General features: G+C 57.1%; 1 protein-coding gene across 1 annotated transcript in view; it reads left to right on the forward strand.

Annotated features, from left to right (window-relative positions):
• The first annotated feature begins 1208 nt into the window (after positions 1-1208).
• CNGB1 (cyclic nucleotide gated channel subunit beta 1) overlaps positions 1209-27880 on the forward strand; it is a 62811-nt gene continuing 36139 nt past the window's right edge. The window contains exons 1-16 of the mRNA XM_045533613.1: positions 1209-1607; positions 3635-3813; positions 6372-6432; positions 6672-6744; positions 7535-7622; positions 7708-7738; positions 7950-7995; positions 9673-9748; positions 10019-10058; positions 10478-10628; positions 11738-11813; positions 13290-13326; positions 18382-18538; positions 19475-19705; positions 26172-26196; positions 26693-26732. Of these exons, the coding sequence (XP_045389569.1) occupies positions 3643-3813; positions 6372-6432; positions 6672-6744; positions 7535-7622; positions 7708-7738; positions 7950-7995; positions 9673-9748; positions 10019-10058; positions 10478-10628; positions 11738-11813; positions 13290-13326; positions 18382-18538; positions 19475-19705; positions 26172-26196; positions 26693-26732 (1303 nt within the window). The 5' untranslated portion in view covers positions 1209-1607; positions 3635-3642. The remainder of the gene's footprint in view (positions 1608-3634; positions 3814-6371; positions 6433-6671; positions 6745-7534; positions 7623-7707; positions 7739-7949; positions 7996-9672; positions 9749-10018; positions 10059-10477; positions 10629-11737; positions 11814-13289; positions 13327-18381; positions 18539-19474; positions 19706-26171; positions 26197-26692; positions 26733-27880) is intronic.

Genomic DNA, 27880 nt, shown 5'->3' on the forward strand with positions numbered 1-27880 from the left:
GCCGGAGGCAAGGGTGCATGTCACCGATGACACAAGGTGTCACTTGCAGGCCCAGGCAGAGCAGAAGAGCTTGCTGGTCCCTGCAGGGGCCTGGCTGGGGGTGCCGTGGGGAGGCACTCTCACCCCCTGCTGCCTGGCATATTTCAGGGGCGGGGCAGGGACCACTTTGAGCTTTGCCATCGGGCTTTGGTCTTGCTGGCAGAGAGAACATTCTTTCACGCCACTTGCCTTGGGGGAGGGGGGCTGCATGTCCTGAATCCCAGCACTGGAGGAAGAGCTCAGGCGTCATCCAGTCACAAATTGGCTTGTCCCTTGGCAGCTTTCCGACCAGTTTCCTGTTTCCACTCCTGCCCGCTACACGGCAGCCACATGAGTCACGTCCAGCCGCTGTTCAAAACCATCATGGGCTTCCAGGGTCCATCAACTAAACCCAAACTCCTTCCTGTGGACTAGAGGCCCCACGTGAGCTGACCCGGTCCCCTCTGGGCCTTATCTCCCGCCACTCCCCCCTGCACCCACTGAACTCCAGGCCCCTGGGGCCCCTTCCTGTTCCGTAAGGCCCCTTCCAGCCTCGGGACCTTTTACCTGTGTGGTGTCTTCTGCCTGCAGCACCGTTCGCCCACATCTTTCATACCTGAGTCTTTCTTGCTTTTCACGTCTCAGCTCAAATATTATATTTTTCTACTTCCTCAGCCTGTTTACCTCCCTCCCTCCCTCCTCCCCCACGCACGTCTCTGCCCTTGTTTCTTTCATGGCACTTACATCATTTGCAATATTTCTTTACTTGTCACTGATCTTTTTTGTTGCCGTCTCCTCTGTTGGAAGATAAGCTCTGTGAGGGCAGGGCCGATGCCTGTCTTGTTCAACACGCCAAGGCTGGCGCATAGGAAGAGCTGGAGCGATGCTGCAGATCGACAAATCAATTCCCCGCCTCTTTGCTGAATATCCCCTCACTGCACCTCACCGGCCCTGCCCCCACATGGAGCCACTCTTCTCTGGGCCTCTGTCCCTTTCACCTCCTGCCCCCAGATCTCCATCTCCCTTCTAGCGTCCAGCCTCAGTTCACAGGGCAAGTCGGATGCATCAGTCACCTGCCAGTCCTTGGGTCATCCTAAAGGCTCAGCCCTGGCAGAGCCCAGGGCAGGGCTGCTGAGACCCTGCGCAAGCTACAGCAGACTCTGAGCTAAAGGGAACCTGCCTGAACCCTGGCACTGGGGCTGGAGAGCTGCCACTGCTGAGCATTGACAAGCCCCTGCCACCTTGAGGAGTCTCCAAGAATCACATGGGGACTCCAAGCTGTTATTCTCCCACCAGCCACTCTGTGGCTTGGCCAGGGTGGGTGGGAAACTGGGTCCCTGGTACCTGGGGAGGTCCCCTGGCAACCCATGGTACCCCAAACCTGGGACCCGTGTCCCTGCTGGACCCTAGGTGGTTGCTGCTTGTTCCCTGGGCATCAGCCACCTGTTTTCTACCCTGCCCCCATCCGGCACCTGCTAATCCTTTGCACACGGCCCAGCTACTGCCAATTAATCCCTCTTGGGTCTGAGAGGCGAGCTCTGAGTAGCAGCGAGAAGGCAATTGCTGGCTGGCGGTTGGCATCTGAGCAGGTAACTCAGAATTAGGTAGAGGCTTGGTGGGACCCCTGGTGGGATCCCCATGTTCTCCCTCTCGCAAGGCCTTTGGGCAGGATGAAACAGACATGGTGGGGGGCCCGCAGCTTCCCTCTCCCCCTGTGGAGCTCAAACTTTAGCGTGCATCAGCATCTTCAGGGCAGCTTGTGACGTGTGAGTTCCAGTCCCCCCAGAGGGTTTGGGAGCCTAGGAATCTGTATTTTCACCAGCTGCCTGGAGGATTCTGAAAACACAGGGGTCCAACCCCTGGTTCCCTGAGCTGCCACTGCCAGTTCCCTGTCCCCTCCAAGCCTCCCTCATCAAAGTGGAGTCAGCAGGGACATGGCAGAAAGGTGGGAGGGACCTACAAAAATGTCCATCCAGGAGGAAATGGCTGAGACTAGGGGAAGAGGAAAAACTGGGAGTGGGAGAGGCTTCCCTAGTCATTTCCAGAAGGTTCCAAAACGCAAGCCTGAATGGCTGCCTGCTGGGAAAGGGTCTATAGGTCTGGCCTAGAGAAGAGGCCAATGCTCAGCACATGCCAGGACCACCTGGGGCCAGGTGTGGGGCAGACCCTGGGTAAACTCTCCTTGCTGGCCATGCCACCTCAGGCAAGTCTGTTGACCTTTCTGTGCTCCCTGAGGACCACCCTTATTTTACTGGGGGTGTGAGGCGTGGTGGTGACAGTGAGGATGAGTGTGGCTGTGGGTGGAGAGCACGTAGCTCAGTTCTGTGTCTTGGGGCTGCCTGTGACCTGCTGGGGTCATGTGACCGTGGGCAGTCCTGCTGTGGGAGATCACTGTGTCTACATCCCCCCCACAGGGAAAGGGAAGGCCAGCGGGGTCGTGTCTGGCCCAAGTTCACTTTTTGGAGGCTGAGCCAGGGATCTGACACCCCACCCAGGGCTCTGCCCCCATCACAGCCTCTCATGGGAGAAGCTGGGCTGCTGAGGCCAGAGCAGGCACGGAGGTCAGGGCAGGGGTCCTGGGTCCTGGGGCCAGGGTCCCTGGCAGAGAGAGGCACAGACGCACTCTGCCAATGCCCGGGCTGCCCGTGGCTGGGGGAGGGCTGGGTGTTGGGCATGGCCTTGGAAGGGCCCGTCCAGGGCTGAGAGTTTGCACACGTTGACCTGCACGGTGCCGGCTCGGCCAGCCCATCCTGCAGGGACTCAGTCGTAAGGGCTGGGGCTCCCCATTCCCCAAAGGTAAATGAACCAGAAACTGAACCCATATAAGCTAGGACTGAAATATCACAGTAAACCACGAAAAGAGGTTTACCTGGCATTTTATCTTAAAAATTAAAAATCATGAGCATAGGTTAATTTTATCGTAAGCAAAACAGATTTTCTATTCATATGTTACTCATAATGTATATTTTAAAATTTCCAATGGCATTACGCAGCACGTGATATTTGACAATTAGTGTTTTCACTTGACACCACGTAACAGTCAGAGCCAACATTAATTAAGCCCTTGGCACGTGGCAGTCACTGTTCTGAGTATGTTGCACTTATCAATTCATTTCATCCTCACAATCGATCCGTGAGGGAGGTACTATTAATATCCCCATTTTGCAGACAGGCAAATGGAGGCACAGAGAGTTCAACTGATCTGCTTATGACTTGACTCCAGAGCATGTATGTCTTCTCATGTTGGTTCAGATAGATTTGCTTCTTTCTTTTTAGCGGTTCCATAATATTCCGTTATTGCAAGTGTCGTAATTTATTTAATACACGCGCCTCTTACACGTGATCATCTGAGGACTTTGCAATAGCCAGTCTCCTCTTAATGAGTATTTGGGCGTTTTTCATCTTTTGCTATGTCATTGTTGCACCCAACCTCTTTATACACATGTATGTGTGGCCTCGAGTAATTCTATAAGGTAAATACCTAGAGATCTAACGGTAGAAATATTTTTAAAGATGATGGGAGGAAAAGGAAATGCGCAACTCACAGAAGTGGCCCACGAATGGTGGCAGCTGTTGTGAGCACTCTGGGGAGGTCTAAGTACTGTGTCTCTTACAGGCATCAGGATGCTGGGCTGGGTCCAGAGGGTGCTGCCCCAGCCCCCAGGGCCCCCTCAGAAGACCAAGATGGAGGAAGAGGAGGAGGCGGAACCAGAGCCGGAGCCAGAGCCAGAGATAGAACCAGAGCCGGAGCCTGAAACAGCCCTTGAGGAGGCCGAGCCAGAGGCTGAGTCCACGGTGAGACGCGGAGGGCGAGGAGGGGCAGGCTGGCCTTGCTGCTTGGGGACTTCTAGCCTGAGCCATCTGCTCCCCATGGGCCGCCTACAGCAACTGGAGCCAGAAGGAGATGTGGCAGTGCCTGGTCCAGCACTCATGCGAGTGAGGAAGCTCAGGCCCAGAGACTGGACCGCCCAAGGCCAGCTTTTTCTGTAAAGTGCTAGATAGTAAATATTTTAGGCTTTGTGGGTCATGCCATCTCTGTTAATTAGTCAACTCTACCATTAGAGTGTGAAAACTGCTATAGATGATGCATACACAAATGAGCATAGGTGTGTTCCAATAAAATTTTATTTACAAAAATAAGTAACAGGCTGTATTTAGCCCACAGTCCATATTTTGGCAAACTTTCCAGTCTAGAACAGAGCTACTCAAAAGGAGGCAGTCCATGGACTGTTTTCAGTCCGTGATGAGGTTAGGAGCTTGCACCAGAATGTAAATCTACTATGTAACTAAGCACACTGCTAAGTTCAGTTGCTGTTAATATTTGTTTTGCAGTAAGACTTTCTCAGCGAAGGAAACAATGCACTGATACATGTTCTGATGCAAACTGCTTAGTCATCAGGGGCCAGTAACAGTTTGAAGAGCATTTCTCTAGAACTTTCCTTTGAGCACATCAGAACTTGCCAGTTCTGCGTTCTATCCATTCAGGAGCCCGATGACAACTACTTCAGCAGCTCACTTCGACAGATTCGATTTAGCTTCTAATTGATGCCAGGCCTTGTGCTCAGTGCTGATGGCATAAAGATGAACAAGGCATTGCGCCTGGGGATTAGCTGAAAAGTACCTTGGCAGTTCATTCTGCCAAGAGATGCAGGTGATGAGGGAGTATGCTGAGCTCCAGCACTGACCTCGGCTCTACCCTCTGGGAGGGCCATATTAGTGTGTCAAACTGAGAGCTACGGGGCTCCGGAGAGGGAGAGTCATCTTAACTTTGGAGATTGGAAGCTGGTGGGGGAGTACTTCCTAGACATGGAGGGTGGAGCAGAGATGGAGGGAGATGGGGAGGTAGGGGCATTCCTGGCAGAGGAAAGGTCATTACTGGAGTAGTGCAGAGTGTGTTTAGGAAATAGGTATAGAGTTTGTGTGTGTGTGTGTGTGTGTGTGTGTGTTGCATGTGTACACATGCATATGTACATATATGTGTGGTGTTCCTTAGTGGTATGTCTGTGTGCATACAGGTGCATTTGCAAATTGGGTGTGCACGCCAATGTGTGCACACATTTATATGTGCAAGTGTGCATGTGCATGTGTGTGCACATGTATGTTTATGTGTATGTGTACATGTTTTAGTGTGTCTGTGGTTCCATGTGCACATAGGCATGCTAGTATGTATATATTCATGTTTCTGAGGATGTGAATGCACTCATGTGTTTGTGTATGCATGTGTTTGTACATTTGTACATGTATTGTGTGTATGCACATATTTGCATGCCTCAACATGTGTATATATACACATTATGTGTGTCTGTGCATGTATGCTCAGGCATAGGTTTAGATGTAGAAGTTTGTGTGCATGTGCATGTACACATGTACGTATGCAAATGTTTGTGTCTTATAACTATGCACATGTATGTATATATGTTTATGTTTATGTGACTGCATACATATGCATGTGTGTATACACATATTTCTGTATCTATATATATGTGGAAATGTATCTGTATGCATATGCACATGTTTGTCCATATGCTGGCAGGTATACTCATATGTGTGTCTGCCTGTATGCATGTGTGCATATGCACGTTTGTATGTTCCTATACACATGTGCATGTGTGTTGGGGATATGCATGCATATATGTGTGCAAATGTATATGCACACACATTTTTTGTCTGTACACATATGCACGTGCACTTATTTTTGTCTATGCATTTATATACACATTTGTGCATCACTGGTTGTGTCCATGTGTCTGTGTGTATATGCTCATATTTGTGTCTGTGCATGTATGTGAGAGTATGCTCATGTTGTGTGTTTGTGTAGGTATGCATGTATATGTTTGCACATGCACATATGTGCATACAGTGGCAGGAGCTGTGGCTGCAGAGGCAGGTGAGAGGCAGATGGAGAGCGTAGCTCCACCTGGCCGCTAGACAGGAATGGAAAGTTTGGGCCAGAAAGAGAGGGAGGGTCCTGGTTGGGGGTGAAGGGGATGGGCTCCTCTCGCCTCCCTCTTCCCCCACCCCTCCATCCCGCTTGCCCCGAGCCTATCTCTAACTGTCCCTCCTCTTCCTAGGCCACTAAAGTGGGGCAGTTTGCTGGGGGACGTGATCGGCCTGGGAGGCCACCTTGAGGGGTGTGAGGGCCCCAGCCATGGACGAGGGGCCCCTGGGGCTGGGGGGGAAGGAGTGTCCCTGGTTGGAAGGGGAGCCCCCAGGATTTACAAGGACAATTGTGAGAATAGAGCCGTTCAGTCCTTTGGGGAGTGGGGTTCCCTCGTGGGTGAATCAGGGGCCGCCCCTGTCTAAACCAGGCTGGTCTCACCTGGGGCTTACACGGTCCTGTTTGAATCCTCTAGCCCCTAGAAGAGCCACCCAAAGAGGAGGAGGAAGTGGCTGAGGCCGACCCAAGCCCTCAGGGTGAGTGCTGGAAGCCCAGCCTGGCAGACCCTTGCAGCGGCCCATGTGGCTGGCAGGCCCATTCCACAGATGAGGAAGCTGAGGCTGGGCTCCTGGAGACATTTTGGCTGAGCTGGAACCCTGTCCTTCTGACCCCTTGGAGTTCTCCCCTCCCCTTTGCCTCTGACTTGACCTCCCCAGGGGGTAGCAACGGGCCTCTCCGAAGCCCTAGATCTAAAGTATGAGGGACTCTCTTCCAGAGACCCAGGAGGCTGTCCCTACTCCGCCCACGTCCCTGCAGGCCCAGGTCACTGTGGTTCCAGAAGTGAACAGGTAAACACCACCCTCCCCTACCCTCAGGGGCAGCCCCTACCCAGCTTCCCTCCCAGCTAGGGAGGCTGGGGTGGGGTGGGGGTGGGGGATGAGCACTGCAGTGAGGTCTGTAGTCACTGAGGGCAAAGGTCCTGCGACATCCCCAGGACATTGGGGAGGAGAGTGGGCGTCTCCTGGGCCAAATGGGCAAAGTGACAAGAGACACGGAGGACGGTAGCCACAGTAATGAGCACCCCGTCTGCGGGCGCCAGTGCTTGGCTGAGGTGCAGGTCCAACATGCCCCAGCTTCTGATTTTCCCAGAGAAACCAGAAATCCAAGCTTTCGCATGGAATCTCCCAGGTGGCTCAGACATTTCAGACCATGGGTGGCTGTCTTCCTGAGCCTGGCCGGGCGGGGCTGGCCGCAGCCAGTGGGTCTGTGGCCCTCACATTAGGCTGCTCAGCGTTAGCCGCGGGGTACACCCCATGGAAGCCGCGCATTCTGGAGCCGGACGTGTGCCAAGTGCAGGCGGGGGGCCCTGGAGCTGGCGGGAGGCAGACGGGAGAGAGCCTGGCTGCTGCGTCCCGAGCGTGCCACAGGGGTGGGCTCCTAATGGCGCTGGGCATACCTGGCCTCCCAAAGCCCTGGTGTCCCTCATTTTCCAGAGGAGGACACGGGGATGGGGGGAGGTGACATGTCTGAAGTCTACAGTGGGGAAACTGGTTTGGGAACAGGACACTGTGGGCTGCCACGCGGACCAGAGGGGGTGAGGGGAGCCGAGGGTAGGCTGGTCCCTCTGTCCGTCCGCAGTCCCGGCGGCCGGGTGCTGACCTGGCTCTGGAAGGGTGTGGAGAAGGTCGTCCCGCAGCCCGTCTACAGCAGGGAGGACCCGGCTCAGGTACTGCGGCGGGCGGGGGGCGGGGAGGGCCTGGGGGAGGCTGTCCTGGGCTCCCTGCCCACGTCCGTCTGTCTGTCCCCGGCAGGTCCTTGGGCAGTGCGGCACTGGGGACGCAGGTAAGACCACGAGGCGGGACGGCTTTTCAGGAGCAGGAGCTGAGGGGCTACTGGGTGGGCCCTGCCCTTGGGGAGAGTCCACCCCAGCCGGAGCTTCTCATCTGACCGGCCCCGGGTTCGAGCGGGCTCTTGGCACCTGCTCCAGGCTGACCAGGGGCCTCCGCGTGGTCTCTTGCTGCTGACTGCCTTTCTTTATTTTCTGTCCCTGCAGCGTGCACAGAGGGACCCAATGAGGCCTCTACAGCTGAGGACACTGGGTCAGTCCCTGTCACTGAGTGTCACTGTCATCTGTAGTGTGTGTGGTGGGAGGAGCAGTGTGCCCAGAGCCGAGGGTCTTGGGTTCAGGAGCAGGGTTTATTGCCACCTCAGTGTGGGACCTGGAAGGTGCCTCTCATCTCTTCTGGACCTCAGTTTTCCCACCCATAGAATGGGGACAATGGACCCTGTGCTGCCCCTGGTTTGCTGATTACTGGGAGATCCCTGGGTGGGGGCCACCCTCCGAGAAGGGGGAGAAGGTGTGGACGGGACCCTCAGAGAGGGGCGTCATGTCCGCAGGCTCCGTGTGGAGCCTGGAAGCAAGGCTGGGACCACCGTGGGGACATCGGGGTGCCCAGGTTGGCCTCACAGTTGACAACAGCGTCTGACTCCTCAGAGCTGACTCAGGGGCCTCATCAGTGAGGGTGGCAGGCTGGGGGAGGGGCACGGTGGCAAGTGGGGACCCGTGTCCTGCTCCAGGGAGGGGCCCTGCTCGGTTCCGGCGTGTCTCAGCCTCACGGGAGTGCGGGCCAGTGTGGCCAGATCCTCCCGTTTCTCAAGACAAGCTAGAAATCCAGGTTTTTATGTAAAAGCCTTAAATTTTAGATGTTGCCAACTAGTCGAGAAGTTTTCAGGACCCTGTGAACCTGTAAAGCCTGAAGCTTCCAGTTTGCGATTTCCGCTGGGACTCTCCGTTCACTTCATTCCCAGCCCTTCATTCCCACTCATTCGTTCGTTCTTTTGCTCATTCATTCGTTAGACTGTTGTCTCCTTGAGAGCGGGGGCTTTTGTCCTGGTCACTGCCGAACCCCTGGTGCCTAGCACAGGGCCTGCGATAGGGTGGGGACCCGGCACATGTGGGACAAACGAATGCATGAATGAATACGTATATATACGTAAGCACATTCCACTCATTCATTCATTCATTGCTCCAGCTCGCTCTCCTTCTCTCTGTTTCTTTTGGTCCACGATTTCTTTCTGAGGGCTGCTCTGCTAATTCCTGGGACCGTTCAGGTGGTTTAGGATGAGGGCACCCAGAGGACTTGCCTGCTTTCTTTTGGGCCATACCCGGTGGGGACAGTTTGCCCTGGGAACACAGAGCTTCCCTGAAGAGGGTGGGGCTTGCTGGAGGCCAGGCGGGTCTGGACCCTTCGTTTGCCCCGAGGCCCAGCTACATATTAATAATTTGTGGGCCCAGAGCAAAATGAAAATGCAGGACCCCTTTAAAACGGTTTTTAAAGAATTTTCAGACTGTGACAGCAGAGCATGAAACCAGATACAGGCCCTTCCAGGTACGGGGCCCCATGTTATTGCACGGGTCACACACGCATGAAGCCAGCCCTGACTGTCCCAGTCACAGGCAGCCCCCCATGCTGCATTCGGGTCCCCAAGCAGCTCCCACTCCTCACCTGCTGCCCCAGGAGGCCAAGGCTGGGTCTATGGTTTCGGAGCCTGGTCCAGCCCTGGGTGAGCATTCGAGATTGGCAGGCTCTGAGGTGGATGCAATTTCCCCACCACCTTGGGGCCCTTTGAGAGCATCCTGGACAAGCCCCCGCCACGCAGAATGGGAGCCAAGGGCGAGGGAGGGCTGGCTGAGGCCTGGCCCCCAGTGGGCAGTCAGGGCAGTGTGGCTGGCCCGGTCCTTCAGGCCACTCGGCTGACCACTGGCCCCTGCGCAGGACTGGGCCATGGCTGCTCCGGTGGCTGGAACAGAACCTGGAGAAAGTGTTGCCGCAGCCCCCGAAAACCGCCGAGGTGAGTCGAGGAGAAGGAGGGGCCGGCCGCTGACCCCTTGGGAGCGTTTCTGGGGCCCCAGTGGGCTCTCCCCACCCGCAGGACCCACAGAGGAGACGATCTCCTCCTTGGAGAGTCCTTGGTGGGGAGCAGTGACTGTGACAGGGGTGGACGGATGCAGGGGAGGAGGAGAGCCCCTGCCACCAGCCTCAGGCCAGGGCACACTGGCCAGGGTGGGGAGTGCACGGGGCTGGCTTTGACCCGTGACCCCACTCCCTGTTTATCATCCAGGACTGGAGAGATGAGCCCATAGAGCCTGCCTTGGACTCAGGTACAGGGACGGGGGACTGGGAGGGGCTGCCTGGGATGGTCACAGGCTGGGCGGGGGGTGGAATCTGGGGCCCGGGGAGCCCGGGGGGGCTCCTAGCCCTCACCCAGGCTGGGGAGGAGTTCAGGGCTGGCTGGGAACAGGCTATTGTGGGGGCACTGGACCCCCTCCCGAGTCCAGGCTGGGAAGCCAGAGGCCTGGGACAGACTTGTGCAGTCTTGGACAAGTCCCTCCCTGTCCCTAGGTCTCAGTTTCCATGACTGTCTGGGCTGTTTGATGAAAGGGCTTGTTGGGGTGGTCCCGGGGGGCTCCCTGCTCAGTCAGTCATGCTAGCGCCTCAAATGTGGCGCCCCCGTGCCCTGGCGGGGTCGGAGGCAGCCCTGCTGTGGCATCTTTAGCTCCTTGCTCTCCCCACTGCTTAGCGCCTCTGGGACCGGCCCAGGAAACAGAGCCCCCACCGCCGCAGGCCCCGGAGAGCCCCTCTCTGCCCACGCCCGGCCCCCCGGAGCCCCAGGCGGAGCCGGCTCCAGAGCCCCAGCCTGGGTCCTCCCTGCCACCCTCGGACCCTGCCAGGTGAGCCACCCAGGTGCCACGCCCCCACGGGAGCCCAGCCCAACACCCGCCCTTCACAAAACTAGTTTTTAAAATGCTAAATGTAACACATGCGCCTGGAAGAATCTGCGACTGGGTCTCCAGGCCCGTTTCTGGGGCAACTGCGCGAGCAGCTTCGTCCCTTCCTCACATTCTCCACATCTGTCCGGGCTCGTGAGCACGTTTTTCTTTTCAAACACACAGGGGCAAACTAGAATACTCTTCTGCGCCTTGCTTTTTTTTTTTTTTTTACTAAAGAATGTATCTTAGTGGTGGTTTTATACACATGGGTCTATTTCATTCTTTCTTTTTTTTTGAGAGACAGAGCCTCCCGCTGTCACCCAGGCCGGAGAGCAGTGGCCTGATCAGAGCTCACTGCAGCTTCAAACTTCTGGGCCCCAGGGATCCTCCTGTCTCAGCCTCCTGAGTAGCTGGAACTACAGGCACATGCTGGCTACTTGTTTTTCTTTTTTTTAATTTTATGTAGCGACAGGGTCTCACTATGTTACTTAGGCTGGTCTCGAAATCCTGGCCTCAAGTGATCCTTCAGCCTCGGCCTCCCAAAGTGCTGGGATTTCCAGCGTGAGCTGCCGAGCCTGGCTGTTCTTTCTTTTCATAGCTGTGTAGTGCTCCATTATATGGATGTACCAGATTTTATTTAACCATGCAGCGGACATTTAGGTCTGTTTGCACTCTGAAGCTGCACTGAATAGTACACGCATCGTATAAGTAAACCTGTAGGCTAAATCAGCAGAAATGGAGTTACTGGGCCAAAGAATACTTGCATTTACAATTGGGATAGATGTTGCCAAATGCTCCCGCCCCTGCGGTATGGGAAAAGACCACAGTGCCCTTATGGGGTGGGGGAGGATGGTGGAGCCTGAGCTCCCGGCCGGGGCCCGAGCAGTTGGCGGAGGCTCGCCTAGGATGGAGGAGGAGGAAGAAATGGTCCGCCAGGAGGACAGGGTTCTGGCTTCCAGCAGGCTCTGCCTTTTGGTAGGCTTGCTATCTGCCTTGGGAGGGAGCTGACTCTGGCCTCAGTTTCCCCACAAGCCTTTTTATCTGGACACGGCCCACTCTCCCACCCACAGGTTGGTGGCGTGGGTCCTGCACAGGCTGGAGAAGGCCCTGCCGCAGCCAGTGCTCCACGGGAAAGCGGGGGAGCAGGTGAGTGCCGGGCCGGGGATTGGGGCTGGCCTGTGTCCCTGGGGGTGGAGCTACAGGGGGAGGAAGGGAGCTGCAGAGGGAGCCCAGCTCACACGGCTGCCTGTCTACACTGGCACGTGCTCATCCCACCCATGGTGGTGGTGAAGTGCTGGCCCAGCCCTGCCTGCCAGGAGCTCGTCAATGGTGGGGAGGTGCTTCCGTGGGGGGAGCAGAGAGGATGTGGGCCACAGAGGTAGAGCCTGTCAGGATCATCAAGGAAGGCTTCCTGGTGGGGGTGGCTTCCAAGCATATGCAAAGGTCCAGAAACAAAAGAGACTGGAATGTTCTGGGAAGAAGTGGGGCTCACAGGAAGCCAGCAGACCCTATGTGCATTCCTGACAGCCTGGGGTTGCAACCTGGGTGGCCAGGGGAGCAGGGCCTCTGTCACCCCTCTCCTCTCCTTCCCTAAGAACCTGGCCCTTCTTTCTCGGTGACAATTGGACATCGTCATAAAAACACCTGAACTGGGAGGCGGGAGGCCTAAATCTCCCTTCTGGCTGCATGACCTTGGCCCTGGTCCTCTCAGAACCTCAGTTGTCCCACCTGAGCAATGGGCTAACAGTCCCCTGTTACCACCCAGGGCTATGAGAATATAGGAACAGAGTTCTGTAAACAAAGATGTCCAGGCCCAGAAGAGAGAGTGGCCTGGCCAGGTCCTGGGCCTCTGGGTCACTCAAGGCCCCAGCCTGGCTCTCCTGAGCAAGTGGCCCTCCTGTGGCTGTCTGGGGGCAGCCCCACCTTGCTAGGCTCTCAAAGCCCCTCCCCCGATTCTCTCACTGGCGCTGGGCACAGCAGGGACCCTCTTCTCCAGTTCATGGGGCAACCGAGGCTCAGGGAGGTGGGCCAAGTCACATGGCTGGAGTCGAACCCAGGTCTGGGCTCCTGCAGCCTCATGCACCTGGCGCTCTCCCAGGGCTGGGTCCTGCGTGGGAGGGAGGCTGCAGTGGAGGGGCAGGAAGCCTCAGGACCCCCTCCCTGCGGGCTGAGGCCTCAGGCTCCGTGTGCCTGCGGCCCGGCAGGTGGCAGAGGAAGTTCAGCTTAGAACTTCCGGAGGAGGAAGGGGACCTTAGGGCAGGGACAATGGGTTGAGGATGATGCCCTCAGGAGAGGGGGCCTGAGGGCTGGGGTGGGCAGGGGAAGGTGTGGAGCTGGGAGCTTTGAGACCACCCTCCAAGGAAGGCGGGAGGGGTCTCTCATGCGGAGAGAACAGAGAGTGGGTGTTCCAGGCAGGGGCCGTGCCAAGCAGCAGTTCTGGCGGGATGGGGGCTGGAGCGAGGGCAGATCTGAGGCAGGACAGCGAAGTAGGGAGGAGTGGGCTGAGGCTCTGGGGTCTTTGGCAGGAAAGCCCCTCTTGCTCCTGCCTGTGCGGGCTGGGGGTTGAAGCAGGGAGCGTGGCAAGGGGGCCACAGCAGTTTTTCCTCTTTTCTCCCCAAGCAGGAGCCCGACGGCCCTGGGACGTGTGACGTGCAGACTAGTGAGTGGCACATTAGCGGGTCTTGGTGTGCATCTCTGGGAGGGTTGCCTGGCGTCCTCGGGTCTGAGCGCATGTGGGCAGTGGGGCAGTCCCTGGCCAGGCCTGGACTGACACGGGGAAGGGGCACAGTCAGGGTCTCCAGGCCTGGAGCTCTGCAGGCCCTGCCTCTGGTCAGCCCCAGCAGGTAGCCAGAGCAGTCGGTGGCTGGAGGGCCTCCTGGGCCTGGCTTCTAGCTCCTTTCTATTCGGAGAAAACAGCGAATGCCAAGTCAGATGGGCCCCCCTTCCCGCTGGCAACCCCCAGAGAGAGCTCACCCTACCTCCCCCTGGCAGTGGGCAAGCGGGTTTGGCCAAGCAGAGTCCGCTGGGGGCAGAGGGGCGAAGGGAAAGGGTCTCCCTGGAGGAACCAGAGTCCCCAGACTCCAGCTCCCTTGAGCTGCTGGGTGTCCCCCTCACCTGCGGCCGGGTGGGGCAGGTATGTGGTACGTTTCCTCCCAGCCCCGAGTCAGGACTGGGGACAGAGGACTGAAGCCAGGAAGGGCCTAGAGGCAGAATCTGCTCTAACTCTTTCCTTGGCCTCTGGAGGGCTGCACTGGGCATTCATTCATTCATTCGTTCGTTTAACAAACAGTTACAGATGGCCTACCATGTGCCAGGCCTGTGGTGGGTCCTAGCGGGGAGCAAAGCAGAGTTCAGGGCCTGTGGGTGGTGGCATCCCATTCCATCCTGGACACCAGCCCTGTGACCCTGGGCCTCAGGATGTCCCAGGATTGCCCCACTGTGTCTGTGAGGCCGTGCCCAGCCCCAGCCCCACTGGGCCGATGGCTGGGGGTCTTCATGAGCACTCTGAAGCTGGGGTGGCCTCCGTGGCCTGGGACAGTCAGGCTGGCCGACTGTGGCACTCGGGCTTGACGAGGGTCCGAGGGAGGCGTCATGGTTTGTGGTAATTGTGACAATGTGAGGAGGAGGAGAGCCTGCCAGCTCTGAGCAGGGCACACTCGGTCTCCCGTGGAGCTCCTGGCCATCTTGGGGCAGACAGAGCAGGGACCCCCATAGCTGTGGGGGCAGGCAGCGAGCGGGGCCCAGAGAACTGAAGGAAGCTGCCCAAGGTCACACAGCACATCTTGTGGAGCGGTGACTAGAGTCCACCTGGCCCGGCAGCAGCTGCTCCGTCAGGCAAAGGTTAAAGGAACCAAAAATATTTCCTGGGGCAGAGACCCTCCGGGGGCCAAGCCTTGCTCTGAGGATGGGGCGCCCAGGCCCCTCTGCTCCTGTGGAAGGAGCCGGGGACCACCACACAGTTCCCGGAGCGTGTCATGGGTGGGCGCCAGGGAGGCCGCGAGGACAGACCCGGCACAGGGCCGGGAGCCCGCGTGCATTCGTCTCCGGGGCTGCCGGAACAGCAGAGATCGATTCTCTTACAATCCAAGAGCCAGAAGTGCAGACTCAGGGCGTGGGCAGGGTTGGTCCCTTCTGAGGCACTGACAGGGCCACCGTCCGTCCCCTGCCTCTCTCCCCAGCCCGGCCTCTGGCGCTGCTGGCCGTCCTCGGCCTTCCTGGCTGTGCTCCAGCCCCTGCGTCGTCTCCACGCAGCCCTTTCCTCTGTGTCTGCGCGTCCGAGCTCCCTCTCCTTTCTTTTATAAGGACGTCAGTCACTGGATTTAGGGCCCACCCTAAATCCGGGCTGATCCCACTTAGAGATCCTTAGCTTAATCACACCCGCAAAGACCCTATTTCCAAATAAGGTCACATTCACACGTAATGGGGTTAGGACTTGGGATTATCTCTTTGGGGGACCCTAGTCAGCCCACGACGCGGGGAGACTCTGAGGGGCTGGGGGATGAGTGTCCCAGGCCCCCATCCATTCGGCCATCCGGTCACTCGCTCATTCATTCCCTCCGCCTGTCCACCCGGCCGCCCACCCTCTGTCTTCTCCTCTGTTCCAGGGGCGATGGCAGCTGGAGGCCTCTGAAACAAGGGAGAAGGGATCTGGGAGCGCGGTGGACACACGGACGGAAGGACAGAAGGATGCCCTGAAGAGAAGACCTCCCGGGGGTGGGGAGGTGGCCACGGGCTGCCCCCCATTTGAGCCCCTGCCCCTCCCCCACTTCCAGGCAGGACCAGGGGAGCCAGAGTCACCTACACCAGCCCCAGAGCCTCTCCCCAGCGCCTGGCAAGGGGCCAGGACCAGACTGGAGCAAGGGAAAGGCCAGCCCCGGGCAGCCTGTGAGATTTAGGCTAGAAAACAGGAGGACTTCCCACCGGAAGGCTGGGGGAAGCTCCATCGCCTGTTAGCCCCAGCTATTCGGGAGGCTGAGGTGGGAGGATCACTGGAGCCCAGGAGTTCAAGGCCAGCCTGGGTGACAGAGAGAGACCCCATCTCTGAAATATTCTTTTTAATTAAAATAAAAGGCCCATGGAGGACTCTGACATTGATGGTCTTTGTGAGGGGACACCTGTATAGTCCTTGGTGTGGCACCTGACACAGTCATGGGACACAGTTTCCCCAGGAGAGGTTCTCCTCAGGCCTGGCCCCGTTCTCTCCCTCGGAGGGTCGGGGACGCCCAGTGGACAGCTACACATGTTGTAATTAACATTTAAAAAGCATAGAAAAGCATAAATCAAACGTGCGCTGGCACAATATCATTGCTTAGGACAAAGCTTGCTTAGGTTTTGAGAGCGGGTGGGCCATATAGGCCGTGGCTGGGGTGTGGGGGCTGCAGGAAGGGAGGAAGTAGCCGGGGGGCCTGAGCTGGGTGCCCTGGGGCCCAGCTGGCCCTCAGATGTCTTTGCTTTAGCCAAGGAGTGATTGGAAAAATTAGAATTAGTTGTGAACATTTAAATGTCAGGTGGCTTTATGTAAAAAAACCTGGCTTATTTTGAAAACTGGGCAGCCCTGGCTGTCATGGGCCCACTCTGTGCTCCTCAGGACGTTCTGAGCAGCAGCTGGCGCCTGCCCCACTAGGCCTTTGAGTTTGAGACCCCACCAAGGCCTCAAACTGTCCAGGGGGGAGGGCAATGCCCATAGGTAGAATAAAGTGAGCAAATGCCTGAAGGTACAGGAGGGAGGGAGTGTACCGGACAGTGGGGGGCTGTGCTTCAGCTCATCTGCAGCCCAGAGTCCTTAATGCAGAAGATACAACTAGAAAAGTTGAGGCCTGACTTTAGGAGACGAGGCTGTTGGCAATGTGGAGCCATTGAAGGTGGTTGAGCAGGGGAGTGACTTCAGAAAGATCATTCTAGGGCTGAGCAAGCATCTGAGGCAGGGAAAGCAATCAAAGCAGGGCCACCTCTGAAGCACCTGGTGACAACTATGAAGAATGTCCCAGGCTGGGCGCGGTGGCACATGCCTGTAATCCTAGCACTCTGGGAGGCTGAGGCGGGAGGATCACTTGAGCTCAGGAGTTTGAGACCAACCTGAGCAAGAGTGAGACCCTGTCTCTACTGAAAATAGGAAAATTAACCAGGTGTCATGGTGCACTCCTGTAGTCCCAGCTACTCAGGAGGCTGAGGCAGGAGGATTGCTTGAGCCCAGGAGTGTGAGGTTGCTGGGAGCTAGGCTGATGCCACGGCACTCACTCTAGCCCGGGCAAAAAAGCAAGACTCTGTCTCAAAAAAAAAAAAAAAAAAAAAAGAATGTCCCACCCCTAGATCTACCGGGAGCCTGGGAATCTGCTTGTTTGAGAAGCACCCACCTCCCCAGTTGATTCTGATGAGGGGGAGGGGCTGGGGCCATACTGTGAGAAATGTCCGGTGAGTGAGTGGTTGGGAATGGAGCCAGGCAGGAGGACATGTGGGCCTGGACCAGGGAGGGGCAGGGGGACGCCAGGCCTGCCCGAGAGGACGGAGGCTTGGAGCCAGGGCTCTGACAGTGGCCCAGGGTCTGGGTGGGGCCTTGGCCTAGGAGCTCCTTCCCCAGACCAGGCTGCCGACTCTCACTGGCTGGGTCCGAACCCCATTTGATGGCCCTGAGGGCAGAGAGGTCACTGAGCGGGAGGGGGCAGTGCTGACCAGATAGAGCAGCAGTTTCCACGTGAGCCGGAGCACCCATAGCTCCCAGGCACCTGGCAAAGCTGGGAGAGCCATGAACCAGACACCTGCAGGGCGAGGCTTGGAGCTCCAGGGGCAGGCCAGCGGCTCCTCCACCAGGCTCGCTGGGCCCCTGCCAGGGGGCTGTGTGGCAGAGTGCCCCATCTGTGCCCAAGGCCACCATCTTCTTCTCAGAGCTATAGAATCTCTAGCTATGAAATAGGGACGGTATGGGGCATGTCACAGGCTGGCTGTAGAGATGAAAAGAGGAAATCCAAGATCCCTGGAGCTTTTGGGGAACACCTGGTACCCAGCCTGTCTCCCCCTTTCTCCTTGGCACCCTCCTGGGGGCGGGCTTAGGTTCCCATGAGGCACCTCTGCACTTTCTGTGCGCTTGCGCCAAGCTCACCCGCCCAGACTGTTTTCATCGTCAAGGGCCAGGGTGCATGGAGAAGGGTTGCAAGTTACAGACTCCTCTCCGAAGGTGGGACCGTCCCCATGAGAAAGTCAAATTCCCTTGAAGGGTGGAACCTCTAGGCCCAGGAGAGAGAGAAGGACTCCCGGAAGCAAGTGCTGAGCTTACCGTATGCTGTCACCAGGGGGCGGCATCGGCTTCGAGAGAAGAGGCGGTGGGCAGGCTTCCTCTTCATCCCTCAGGACGGTCCAGGCCACCCTGCACCTGGGTGGAGCAAAGCGGGCCCCAAGCCTGGGTCTTCTGGCGTCACCTGTGATGCTGGGATTAGAAGCGTCGTTTCTGCTTCTGCACAAACCTCTGAGAAGGAGCCCCCAGTGAGACACGAACTTGGTAAACCGTAATCAAAGCTCTGTCTCAAGAGGGAGGAGCGGAGAAATATCAGACGGAGACAGGGCAAATGGGCGCGGGCTTCAGCCCGTCACCTGAGCACGGATCTGGTTGCTAAAGGTCCCGCTGACAACGGTGCCACTTCCCCACTGCTCGTGACGGCCAAGGCCAAGCCCACCCTCCCCCACATCCCACAAACGGCTCCTCCTCCTGTGTGCCCTGCAGTCAGCATCCTCCCTGGAGGGCAAGTGGAGCCCGACCTCGTCCTAGAGGAGGTTGACCCTTGCTGGGAGGACGCCCACGAGAGTGACAGCGGCTGCCCGGTGGGGACAGAGGTGGTTCCGGCTTATGAAGAAGAGAACAAAGCCGTGGAGATGCCCAGGTGGGGAATCAGAGAAGGCCCTGAAAAAATGAGTCGTTGTTTGAGAAAGTGACAAGCACGCAGTGCAGGATCCCAAAGGCCTGGAAGGGCACAGAGCAGGGAACGAGCCTGCCCTCCCCTGCCTCAGACTCCCCCCCTCGCCGTGGGTACAGCGGCCACCAGGTTCTTGCTCGCTGCTCCAGAAACAGTCTGGGCGTAGGCAAGCACGCAGCGCCCCCGCCCCACCTTTTTTCTTTTGCACGGAAGATAGCCTATCGCATGTACCTGTCTGCGCCTTGCTATGTTCATTCAGTATAGCTTGGGGTCTTTCCGCATTCAGTACATCTCACTTTTTACGGCTACATAGTATTCCATCATGTGGACGTACCATAATTCATTTAACCCGCCCACTACTGATGGACATTTAGGTCAATGCCAAAACTTTGTCATTATGAACAATCCTGCAACAAGCGCTCTTGTATGCATGTCTTTGCACACGTGTGAGTACATCTGCAGGAAATTTCCAGAGTGGGGATTCCTGTGTCTCTGGGCACGGAGTGTGCAGTTGTGAGTGCTGATTGCCATTTCACCTTCCGCAGAGATGTCACCGTCTTTGTTCCCACTGGTGTTGCTTGGTGATAGCAGGAGGTCTTGGGTTCTCAAGCCCATAACCTACATTGCTCAGATGGGAAAACTAAGGCCCAGAGAGGGTCAGAGGCTGACCTAGGGTTTCCACCAGGACAGCGGGGACTGGGACAGACCCCTCGTGCAGGGAAGAGGGCGTGCTGCTGGAGGGAGCCCGCGGCTGCTCAGGTGGGGCTCCCAGGCTGGAGGGCCTTGGTGGAGAGTCCAGGCCCAGTCTCGGGAGTCACGTGATGTCCTGCAGAAAACGGGAAGGAGGTGGGTTCTGGGGACAGCGCCAGGTGGGCTCACCTGCTGCCTCTAACCCCAACTCAGGGAGCTGCCCCGGATTGAAGAGGAGAAAGAAGAAGAGGAAGAGGAGGAAGAAGAGCAGAAAGAGGAGGAGAAAGAGGAGGAAGAAGAGGAGAAAGAGGAAGAGAAAGAGGACAAAGAGGAGGAGGAAGAGGAGAAAGAGGAAGAGAAAGAGGACAAAGAGGAGGAGGAAGAGGAGAAAGAGGAGGAGGAAGAGAATGGAGAGGAAGAGGAAGAGGAGGAGGAGGAGAAGGAGCCTGAGTAAGTCCCTTGTCCCCTGGCTAAGGAACGCCCCAGGGAGGGGTTCTGGTGAGGGACTGCAGGGCTCCTGGGGTGGGAGCCCCTGCCGTTTGTTCTGTGCTGTGTGCCCTGGGCTTTGACCAGAGAGGCTGGGAGAAGCTGGGGGTCCCCTGCTGTGCTCATAATGACCTGGGAGCCATATGACCCACCACTCAACACTCCCCCGCACATGCACACGCACACGCACGCATGCACGCACACACATGCATGCAACCTCTATGAGGGCTGGGGCTTTTGTCTGTTGTTTTCACTGCCAGGTCTCCAGAGCCTAGAATGGTGCCTGGCGCACAGCAGGCACCAGATAAATGTCAGCTGAATGCATGAATGGACACGTGGGTGGACATGTGCGGTGGGCTCGCGGCTCCCCCAGCATTGACAAAGCCACGGCTGTGTCCCCTCCGCACCCCCACTGAGGCCAAGGTTGCCACTGACGCCTCTAAGGCCGCCCTGGATTCTGCTCTGTTGCCCATTAACGGTCGATTCTCCGCCAACATCCGTAACGGTTTCAACATTAAAACACACAGAAGAGTTCAGCTAAAACGAAAGTTAAGAAATGGAGATCAGAACCACTAAGAGGGAGAGGCTGTTGGCAGCGTGGGGTGGGCAGGAGGAGGGGTGGCAGGTGAGCGCCCATGGGGGTGGAGAGCAGGCAGCGGGACACCTGGGTCCGGAGTCGGGAGCGGGGCAGGTTGGGCTGCAGACGCGATGTCGGGATTCTGGTCACAGATGGCACTGAAAGCTGTGGGGCTGCAGAAGGTGCCCAGGGAGCAGCCCGAGGGCCCGATTAGAGACAGGGAGATGAGGAACCCAAAAGGACTGAGGAGCCCCTCCCCCAGTGAAGGGGGAGTGAGAAGAGTGTGGGGCCGAGAGGCCAGGTTAGAATGTATTTCAAGGAGGAGAGGCTGCCTCAAAAGCAGGCTGTAAAGGCCTTGAACTTAATTTCCCAAGGGCAACAGCAATAGGGAGCCACTGAAGGTTTGTGAGCAGGAGAGTGGCATGATCTGGTAGGTGTGTTGGGGAGAGATTGAGGCAGGGGGAGCAGTGAGGCTGTTGTCATGGATCAGGCGAGAGTAAGTTACCCTTTCCCTCGCTCGAGCCGCTGCGTTATCCCCTGTCCCTGTCACTCTGCCCACCATGGTACCTCCTGGCCCACATCCTTTCTCCCTGACCTGTCCCTCTGGCCATGGCCTGAGATAAGATAACACTGTGGGTATCACGAGCACAGGCTTTGGCATCAGAAATGCCACTTTGCCCCTATCTGCGGAGTGGCCTGGGCAAGTGGCTGCTCAGAGCTTCTGCTTCCACACCTGTCAAGCAGGGGATAATGACAGCCTCCTGCAGCGGGGCCATAGGCCGGCAGTGATGGCGGAAGTGGTAGGGCCTGGCCTGGAGTACGTGCCCCATCAACACTCACTGATGTTCTTGTCCCCACTGCGGGTCTCTTTTAGTCCCCATCAAGAAATACCTAAACCACGAGACCAACACAGGATTTCAGAGCTGGAAGCCTGTTCGGTGGTGTCTGCTTTTAGTCCACCCTTGCTCAGTTCACATATGATCCTGCCATCCTTGACAGGAGGCCATACAGCCTCTACTTGCCTACCTCCAATGACAGGAAGCTCACCACCTCTCAAAGGCTGTCTATTTCATCCATGTGCACCTCTGACTTGTGAAATTATTCTTACACCGAAACTAAGCTTGTTCCCCTATGATTTCTATAACCGAGTCCTAATTCTGCCTTCTGGGCACCCTCCCCCCAACCCCAGGAAGGCGAAGACCTTAGATGCTGCCTGGTTTCATCAGTGCAGGTTGTTTGCCCACTGCCTTCTACCTGCCTCCACGTGGAGCGCACAGCTCTGAGCGTCTCCTCCACGAAACTTGTGCACCAACACACAGGCCTGAAGGCTCCTGTATTTGCCCCTGCTCTTGAGCTGAGACACCCCTTGAAGGCCAGTGATCAACTGTGCTCACACATATGCACATGCACTAACTGTATACATGTTCTCAGAATGCAGTACACATGGGCACACGCATGTGCGTGTCTGCACTATACACGTATACCAGCACACATGCTGGGGTATGCACACACTTACATGTATAGCCATGCACACACTTACCTCCACACATATGCTGCACATATGCACAGGCATGCACAGCACACTCACACACGTGTGTGCGCACAGGTACACGTGCATACACTTGCACGTAGCCACACGACACCCTGCAAACATGCTCACGCACACCAGCACGTGCCTACAGAGTTACCCACAGATGCTATAGGCACACACACCTTCACACAAACGTTCACCCAGAGTTTTAAACTCAGGGAACTTTTGGGCCCCAGGCCCAGGGAGGGACAAGGGCACGATGATGACGGAGTGAGTGATCCGAGGGCCAGGACCGGAGGGTGTGAAGCCTGGGGCAAGTGGAGCTGGGCCGTCACTGGCTGGGGGAGGATGGTCTTGGCCAGCTTTGCAGAGGCACAGGTTACCGATGACGTGAGGGCCCTGGTAACAGGCAGATGGTCGCCTAGCGACCCGGTCTCTGCAGGCAACAGCTCAGCTTTTCCTAGCAACCGTGGCCTTTTGGTTCCACCTGGCCTCCCTGGGGGCGCTTCTGCAGTTCCCTGCACATCCCCTCAATCTGATTAGCAGCAGGAAGCATCCGTGGCTCATCTGCCACCCGAGCCACACTGGCTCGGAGCTGGTCTCGTGGCTGGGCCGGGGCTCTGCAAATTCTCCACTTGCACGCACCGACCCCAAGCGTGGGATGAATGTCACAGCCCCCAGCTGAACTCCTGCACCATGGGCATCCCTGCTGGCAGAGAGACAGAGCCAAGTAGGTGGCCATTTCTCCCTGAGGGCTCCCCTCCTTCCTTCTTTTGGGGTTGGGATTTTAAGCAGAGAGTCTGCTGAAGGTGATGTGAGAACCTTAACTCAGGGGCACAGCCTTCTGGGGCGGTTGGGGGAGGAGGAATGACTGATAAACCCTGGAGAGCTGGCTGCCACTGCTGTTCCCTCGACCTTTGGCTTGGAAAGCCAGGGGGCCTCCAGGAAGCCCAGCTCAGCCTGTCCCTGTCTGTTCCTCTGCTTGGAAATCCCTGGGACTTGGGGACATTCTGGGAGTTGATGGCCTGCTGTTTCCGGGCTGGGCAAGAGGGGGCCTTGGCAGGCACTGGGCACACTGGTGACCCGGGGCAATGTGGCTGTGGCACACGGGCCCCCAAACAGCCCATGGTGGTGTTGCCAGGGCCACCACAGGGCTCCTGATAGCTGGAGGTATTTGTGCAAAACATTCCCCAATCCATGCCGGTGATTTCATAACCCTGCAGGTTGCCACCTCCTCTGGGATTAATAACAATAATGACAAGGACAATAGTAATCAAAGCTACCATTTGATTAGTACTTTTTCCTGTGCCAGACGCCATGCTAAGGCAGCCTGAATGGCAGAGTCTATTACTAATCCCATTTCACAGATGAGAGAACTGAGGTTCAGAGATGGCAGCCTGCACGTCCGGGGTGCCCTACCAAGGAAGTGCAGAGCTGGGATTCTGTCCCGAGTCAGGCTGGCTCCAAAGTGGACATTTAGTAGTAAAGACAAGGAACGCTGGAAGAATCCAGAAGAATCACAGAAACAACACGTGACAGTCTTTTTTGACTATTCTGTGAGATTCTCACTGGTCCTTCTGACCTCGCTCAAATAAGTCAGGCTTTACAGGCCAGGCAGAGGCAGCCCAAGGGCTTCCAGGTGACTTGCCCGAGGTCAGACACTGATTTCCTGGCCTGAAGCCAGAGTGAGCAGGACCCGGGAAGCCTCAGGCCGGGGCTGTGGGCCGTTCGCTTCCTGAGCCTTCGCGCTGTAGGCAGAGAGCTGAGAAGGGCCCCGCCTCGTTTCGGGGAAAGACTGCAGTCAGCCCCTTGCAGCAGCAGACGCGTCTTAACCCCTCTGTGCACGGCTGACTTCCTGTGGCAGGCACAGTGCTCCAAATACTTGCAGGGCCCGCAAGAATGTTTTCATTTCTTTTAAAATCAGACCCCAAAAACGAACTTTTAGATAGACTGTAATGTCTTAAGATATAATATTAACATATCAATCTTCATACAAATGCACAAAAATAATTTCTAATTTTTTTTTAAGGGAAGGAAGGGGCCCATGAAGGCTAATAAGCCCAGGACCCGTGGAAGTCATTAATATGGCCCTGCTTGGTTTTTTCTTTTCAAGAAGCAGGGTCTTGCTCTGTTGCCCAGGCTGGAGTGCAGGGTCGTGCTCACAGCTCACCGCAACCTCAGACTCCCTGGCTTCCGAGTAGCTAGGACTACAGGCACAGGCTGCCACACACGGCTAATTTAAAAAACTTTTTGGAGAGATAAGGTCTTGCTATGTTGTTCAGGCTGGTCTCAAACTCCCGCTGGGACTACAAGCATGAGCCACCGTGCCTGGCCTGGGGGTTTTCTCTATATAAGATCATGTCACCTATAAAGAGGGAGAATTTAAGTTCTTTCTTTCCAATTTGGATGCCTTTTATTTCTTTCTCTTTCCTAATTGCTCCGGGAGGGACCTCACGTACTACCTACTCACGGAAGTGGGAAGAGTGGGCGTCTTTGTCTCTTTCCTAACCTTAGAGGAGAAGCTTCCAACTTCTCACCGTTGCGTACGATGTTAGCTGTGGGTCTGTCACGTGTGGGCTTCATTGTGTTGACGTACATTCCTTCTATACCTAATTTGTTGAGAGTTTTTATCACCCAAGGATGTTGAATTCTGTCCCATGCTTTTTCTGCATCGATTGAGATGATCATATGGTTTTTGTCCTTCATTCTGTTGATGTGGTGTTTCATGTGTGTCGATTGCTCAGAGTTATCTGGAGGAGGATCGGGGAGACAGTGCGTGCAGAGTGCCTGGCGCCCAGCCCCGAGCCGGTGGCGATGTAATTATTGGCTAATTATTGCTCCCAGGCCGCCGGCTGCAAACCCACTGGCTGCCGACCCGTCCCCACCTCCTTGCCCACTCAGGAGGGCTGAGCCTGGGCCCTCTGGGCAGAGGATAGTGACTCCAGGGTTTCTGGGTGGCAGACCCCCAGGAGCCCCTCAGTGACAGGAGGGGTGGGGTGGGGCTCTTAGGAAGCAGGACCTAATCCTAACTACAAAAACCACATTCGCCCCTGGTCCTGAGTCATTGTAACCCAGAGGTCACAAGTGGACATCTAAGAGCCCAATTAACCCTGGAGACAGGCTCTTTAGATATCTACATGTTAATATGATGTATCAATTTGAATTAATTATCAGCATCTAAAATCAGAAAATTCCACCCAAAAAACATATAGTTAAAAATTTTTTTAAATCTTTTAAGGCGGGGGGGACTGTCTAAAAAAAAAAACCATATCATTGTCGCCTTTTGAAAATTGGAAGATCTGGCCGCCCGGGTCCCCGTTCCAAGTGCAATGGGGTTGGCGCCTTTAGCTGGACATGGGTTCTCCAATTTGCCACCACCCTCCCTGTCGCCTGCATCCTCGTCCCTGGCCCCGTCACTGACGTGGGCCTGCCGCTGGGCCAGCGGCTCCCGAAACCATCAGCACTCGCAGCGTGGCTCTGAGCTCACGGTGCGGAGGGAACCAGGGCCTGGCTTTGAGGTTTGTGTGGTCTGGCACAATCTGCTGTGTGATTTTGGCCGGGTCAGTTCACCTCTCTGAGCCTCACTTTTCTCAACTGTTTGCATCTCCGAGCTTGCCTGGAGGCGCTCTGGGGCAGGCCTGGGCGTGCATGCTGAAGCCCCACCGGCCCTTTGGGCTACACCCCAAAGGCCAGCTCCTCCCACCCTCCTCCATGCTTTGCTGGGCCCACGTTGTCCCCCTTCCTGGACACCCTTCCAACACCTGTTCCTGGTGGTAAAATCATCACCCTTGAGGCCCAGGTTACAACAGGCCACCTCCTCTGGGGCACCCTCCTTCCTAGCAGAGCTGTGGCATGTCCTTCACGGCCCCCATCTCAGATGGAGTGGCTCTCAGCAGGACACTGGCCTGGGAGCCTGAGGACGGGGAGGACCTGTTCTTGGGCATCGCTGTGCCCGCTGCTCCTGGCACAGAGCCTGGCACTCAGGAAACCTGTCACACCGCTAACCCGAGCCCTCTCCTCCTGCCCCCGGGGGTCACAGAGTGCTGCTGGATAGCTGTTTGGTGGAGCAGCCGTGCGAGGACCAGAGCGCAGTAGGCGAGACCCAGTGCCCGGAGGCCTCATGCGAGGTATGGAGAAGCGCCAGGCACCAGGGCACCTCGGAGGCCCGGCCTGGTGTCGGCGGCAGGGCTGGGGCCTTGTCCACCTGGTCTCCGGGGGGGGGGGTCTGGCTGGTGAGATGCCCACAGGGCAGAGGGAGCAGGGCGGGGGGTCCGGCAAGGCCCTGCTCAGAGCAGGGTCAGACGGTGTCAGGAGAGGCCTCGGCCGTGGGCGGAGAGTCGGGTAGGTCTGGGCTCCAGTCCCCACGTGGCTGCCTGACTCTGGGCAAGTCGCCGCCCCACCTGGGGGCCTAAGCCGCCACCTGTGTAAAATGAGGCTATAAATGCCTTCCCGGGGTTTGTGGCAGGATCCGACAGGGCTGGCACCTGTGCAGTGCGGTCCTGGGGTGGGGAGTCCTGGTGGCTGCTTTAGTTTTCTTGTCCCCACAGGTACAGGGCTGCACGGGGAGTTCCCCTCATCGCAGGTGACAGGTCCAGGGCTCCTTTGTGCCCTGCCCTCTGAGGGCTGTGGCCCACCTCTCCAGATGCCCAGAGGGTGGGCGGGCAGGGGCAGCTGGCAGGGCCTGACCGGCCAGGCAGGGCAAGGGCAGGATTGGGCCCGCAAGGACTTCTGGAGGCAGAGCTCCTGGCAGAGGCTGGCGGTCACAGTTTCTTCTCCACTGTCACTTTTGCAGGAGGTGCTGGAGGAGGCTGAGTTCGAGGCGGAGGCTGCGCTGAAGGCTGAGGTTGAGTCTGAGTCGGAGGCCGCCAGCTTAGGAGGTAGGAGTGCGGTGGGGTGGCGTGCGGTGGGGTGGCGGCCGTACAGGAAGGTCGAGGATGCTTTCAGGCTGGGGACAGCCTCGTGCAGGGGCAACCCCTCCTCCTCTCCCTCTGTCTCCTTCTCGGCTTCTGTGTCGTGGGGCCACGTTATCGGAGCCCAATAATGGAGTTCAGAGGCCGTAGGGCAATTGAGCTGAGGCCCCCGGACTCCCAGAGGGGCTGCGGAGACCCCACTCCCAGCCAACCTCTCCTGCCAGCTCCGCGCAGTGAGAACGCAGTTCTCTGGGCTACCGGCGGCCCAGTGAGGGTTTGACTCAGACATAACGTATCTGAGTGAAAACTGCGACCAGAGCTTGCAAACAGCGTGTGCTAGACCCCACGTCTCCTTACCAGGCTTTCCTGGCTGCCAAGATCTCCAGGCTGCAGCCAGCACAGGCTCTTTGCCGTTATTTGCCACCCCACCCCCACCCCTGAGGACTCCAGGCACGGTGGGGAAAGAGTCCAGGAGAGCCCCACAACGGCCGGGCCAGGTAGCTGGGGACAGGTGGGCCCTGAGCCCTGGCCTGTGGGTACTGCATGCCTTACCCTCCTCCACGTTCCCCAAGCCACAGGTGCTTCCACGGGGAGGTGGACAGACCATTTTACTGATGAGAAAACTGAGGCTCTATGTGTGTGCACTTGGTCCTGAGGTCAAGGTGCAAACCTACAGTTCAGTCCTGGCTCCTCTTTCTCTTCCTCGCTGTGTGACCCAGAGCCATGCTGTGACCTCTCTGAGCCATGACTCCCAAATCAAGAAGAATGGGGCAATAACAGTCCCTACCCCACAGGCTGTTGGGCAGAGTAGGGGCGACAGTGCGCCCAGAACTGTGGCTGGCACTGAGGGAGGCGTTGGTGATGGGGACAATGATATGTCCCAGCCAGCCAGTGACAGAAATGAGCCTGCACCCAGGTGTCCTGACCCTGGGTGTCTGGAGCTCACTGCCCACCTGATTTTTGAAAAGGGTTCTCTGTTAACTTCGACGCACACCTGCAGGGGACCTACAAAGTCTCTGCCCGAGGCTGGGCCCCACATAGATAAGACCACGAGCAAACAGGTGCAGACCCAGGCTCTGCGGGTGGCTTTGCCCCTTGCTTAGGTGATTTGGAAG

The sequence above is a fragment of the Lemur catta genome, chromosome 20 (assembly GCF_020740605.2).
Source record: "Lemur catta isolate mLemCat1 chromosome 20, mLemCat1.pri, whole genome shotgun sequence".
NCBI lineage: Eukaryota > Metazoa > Chordata > Mammalia > Primates > Lemuridae > Lemur > Lemur catta.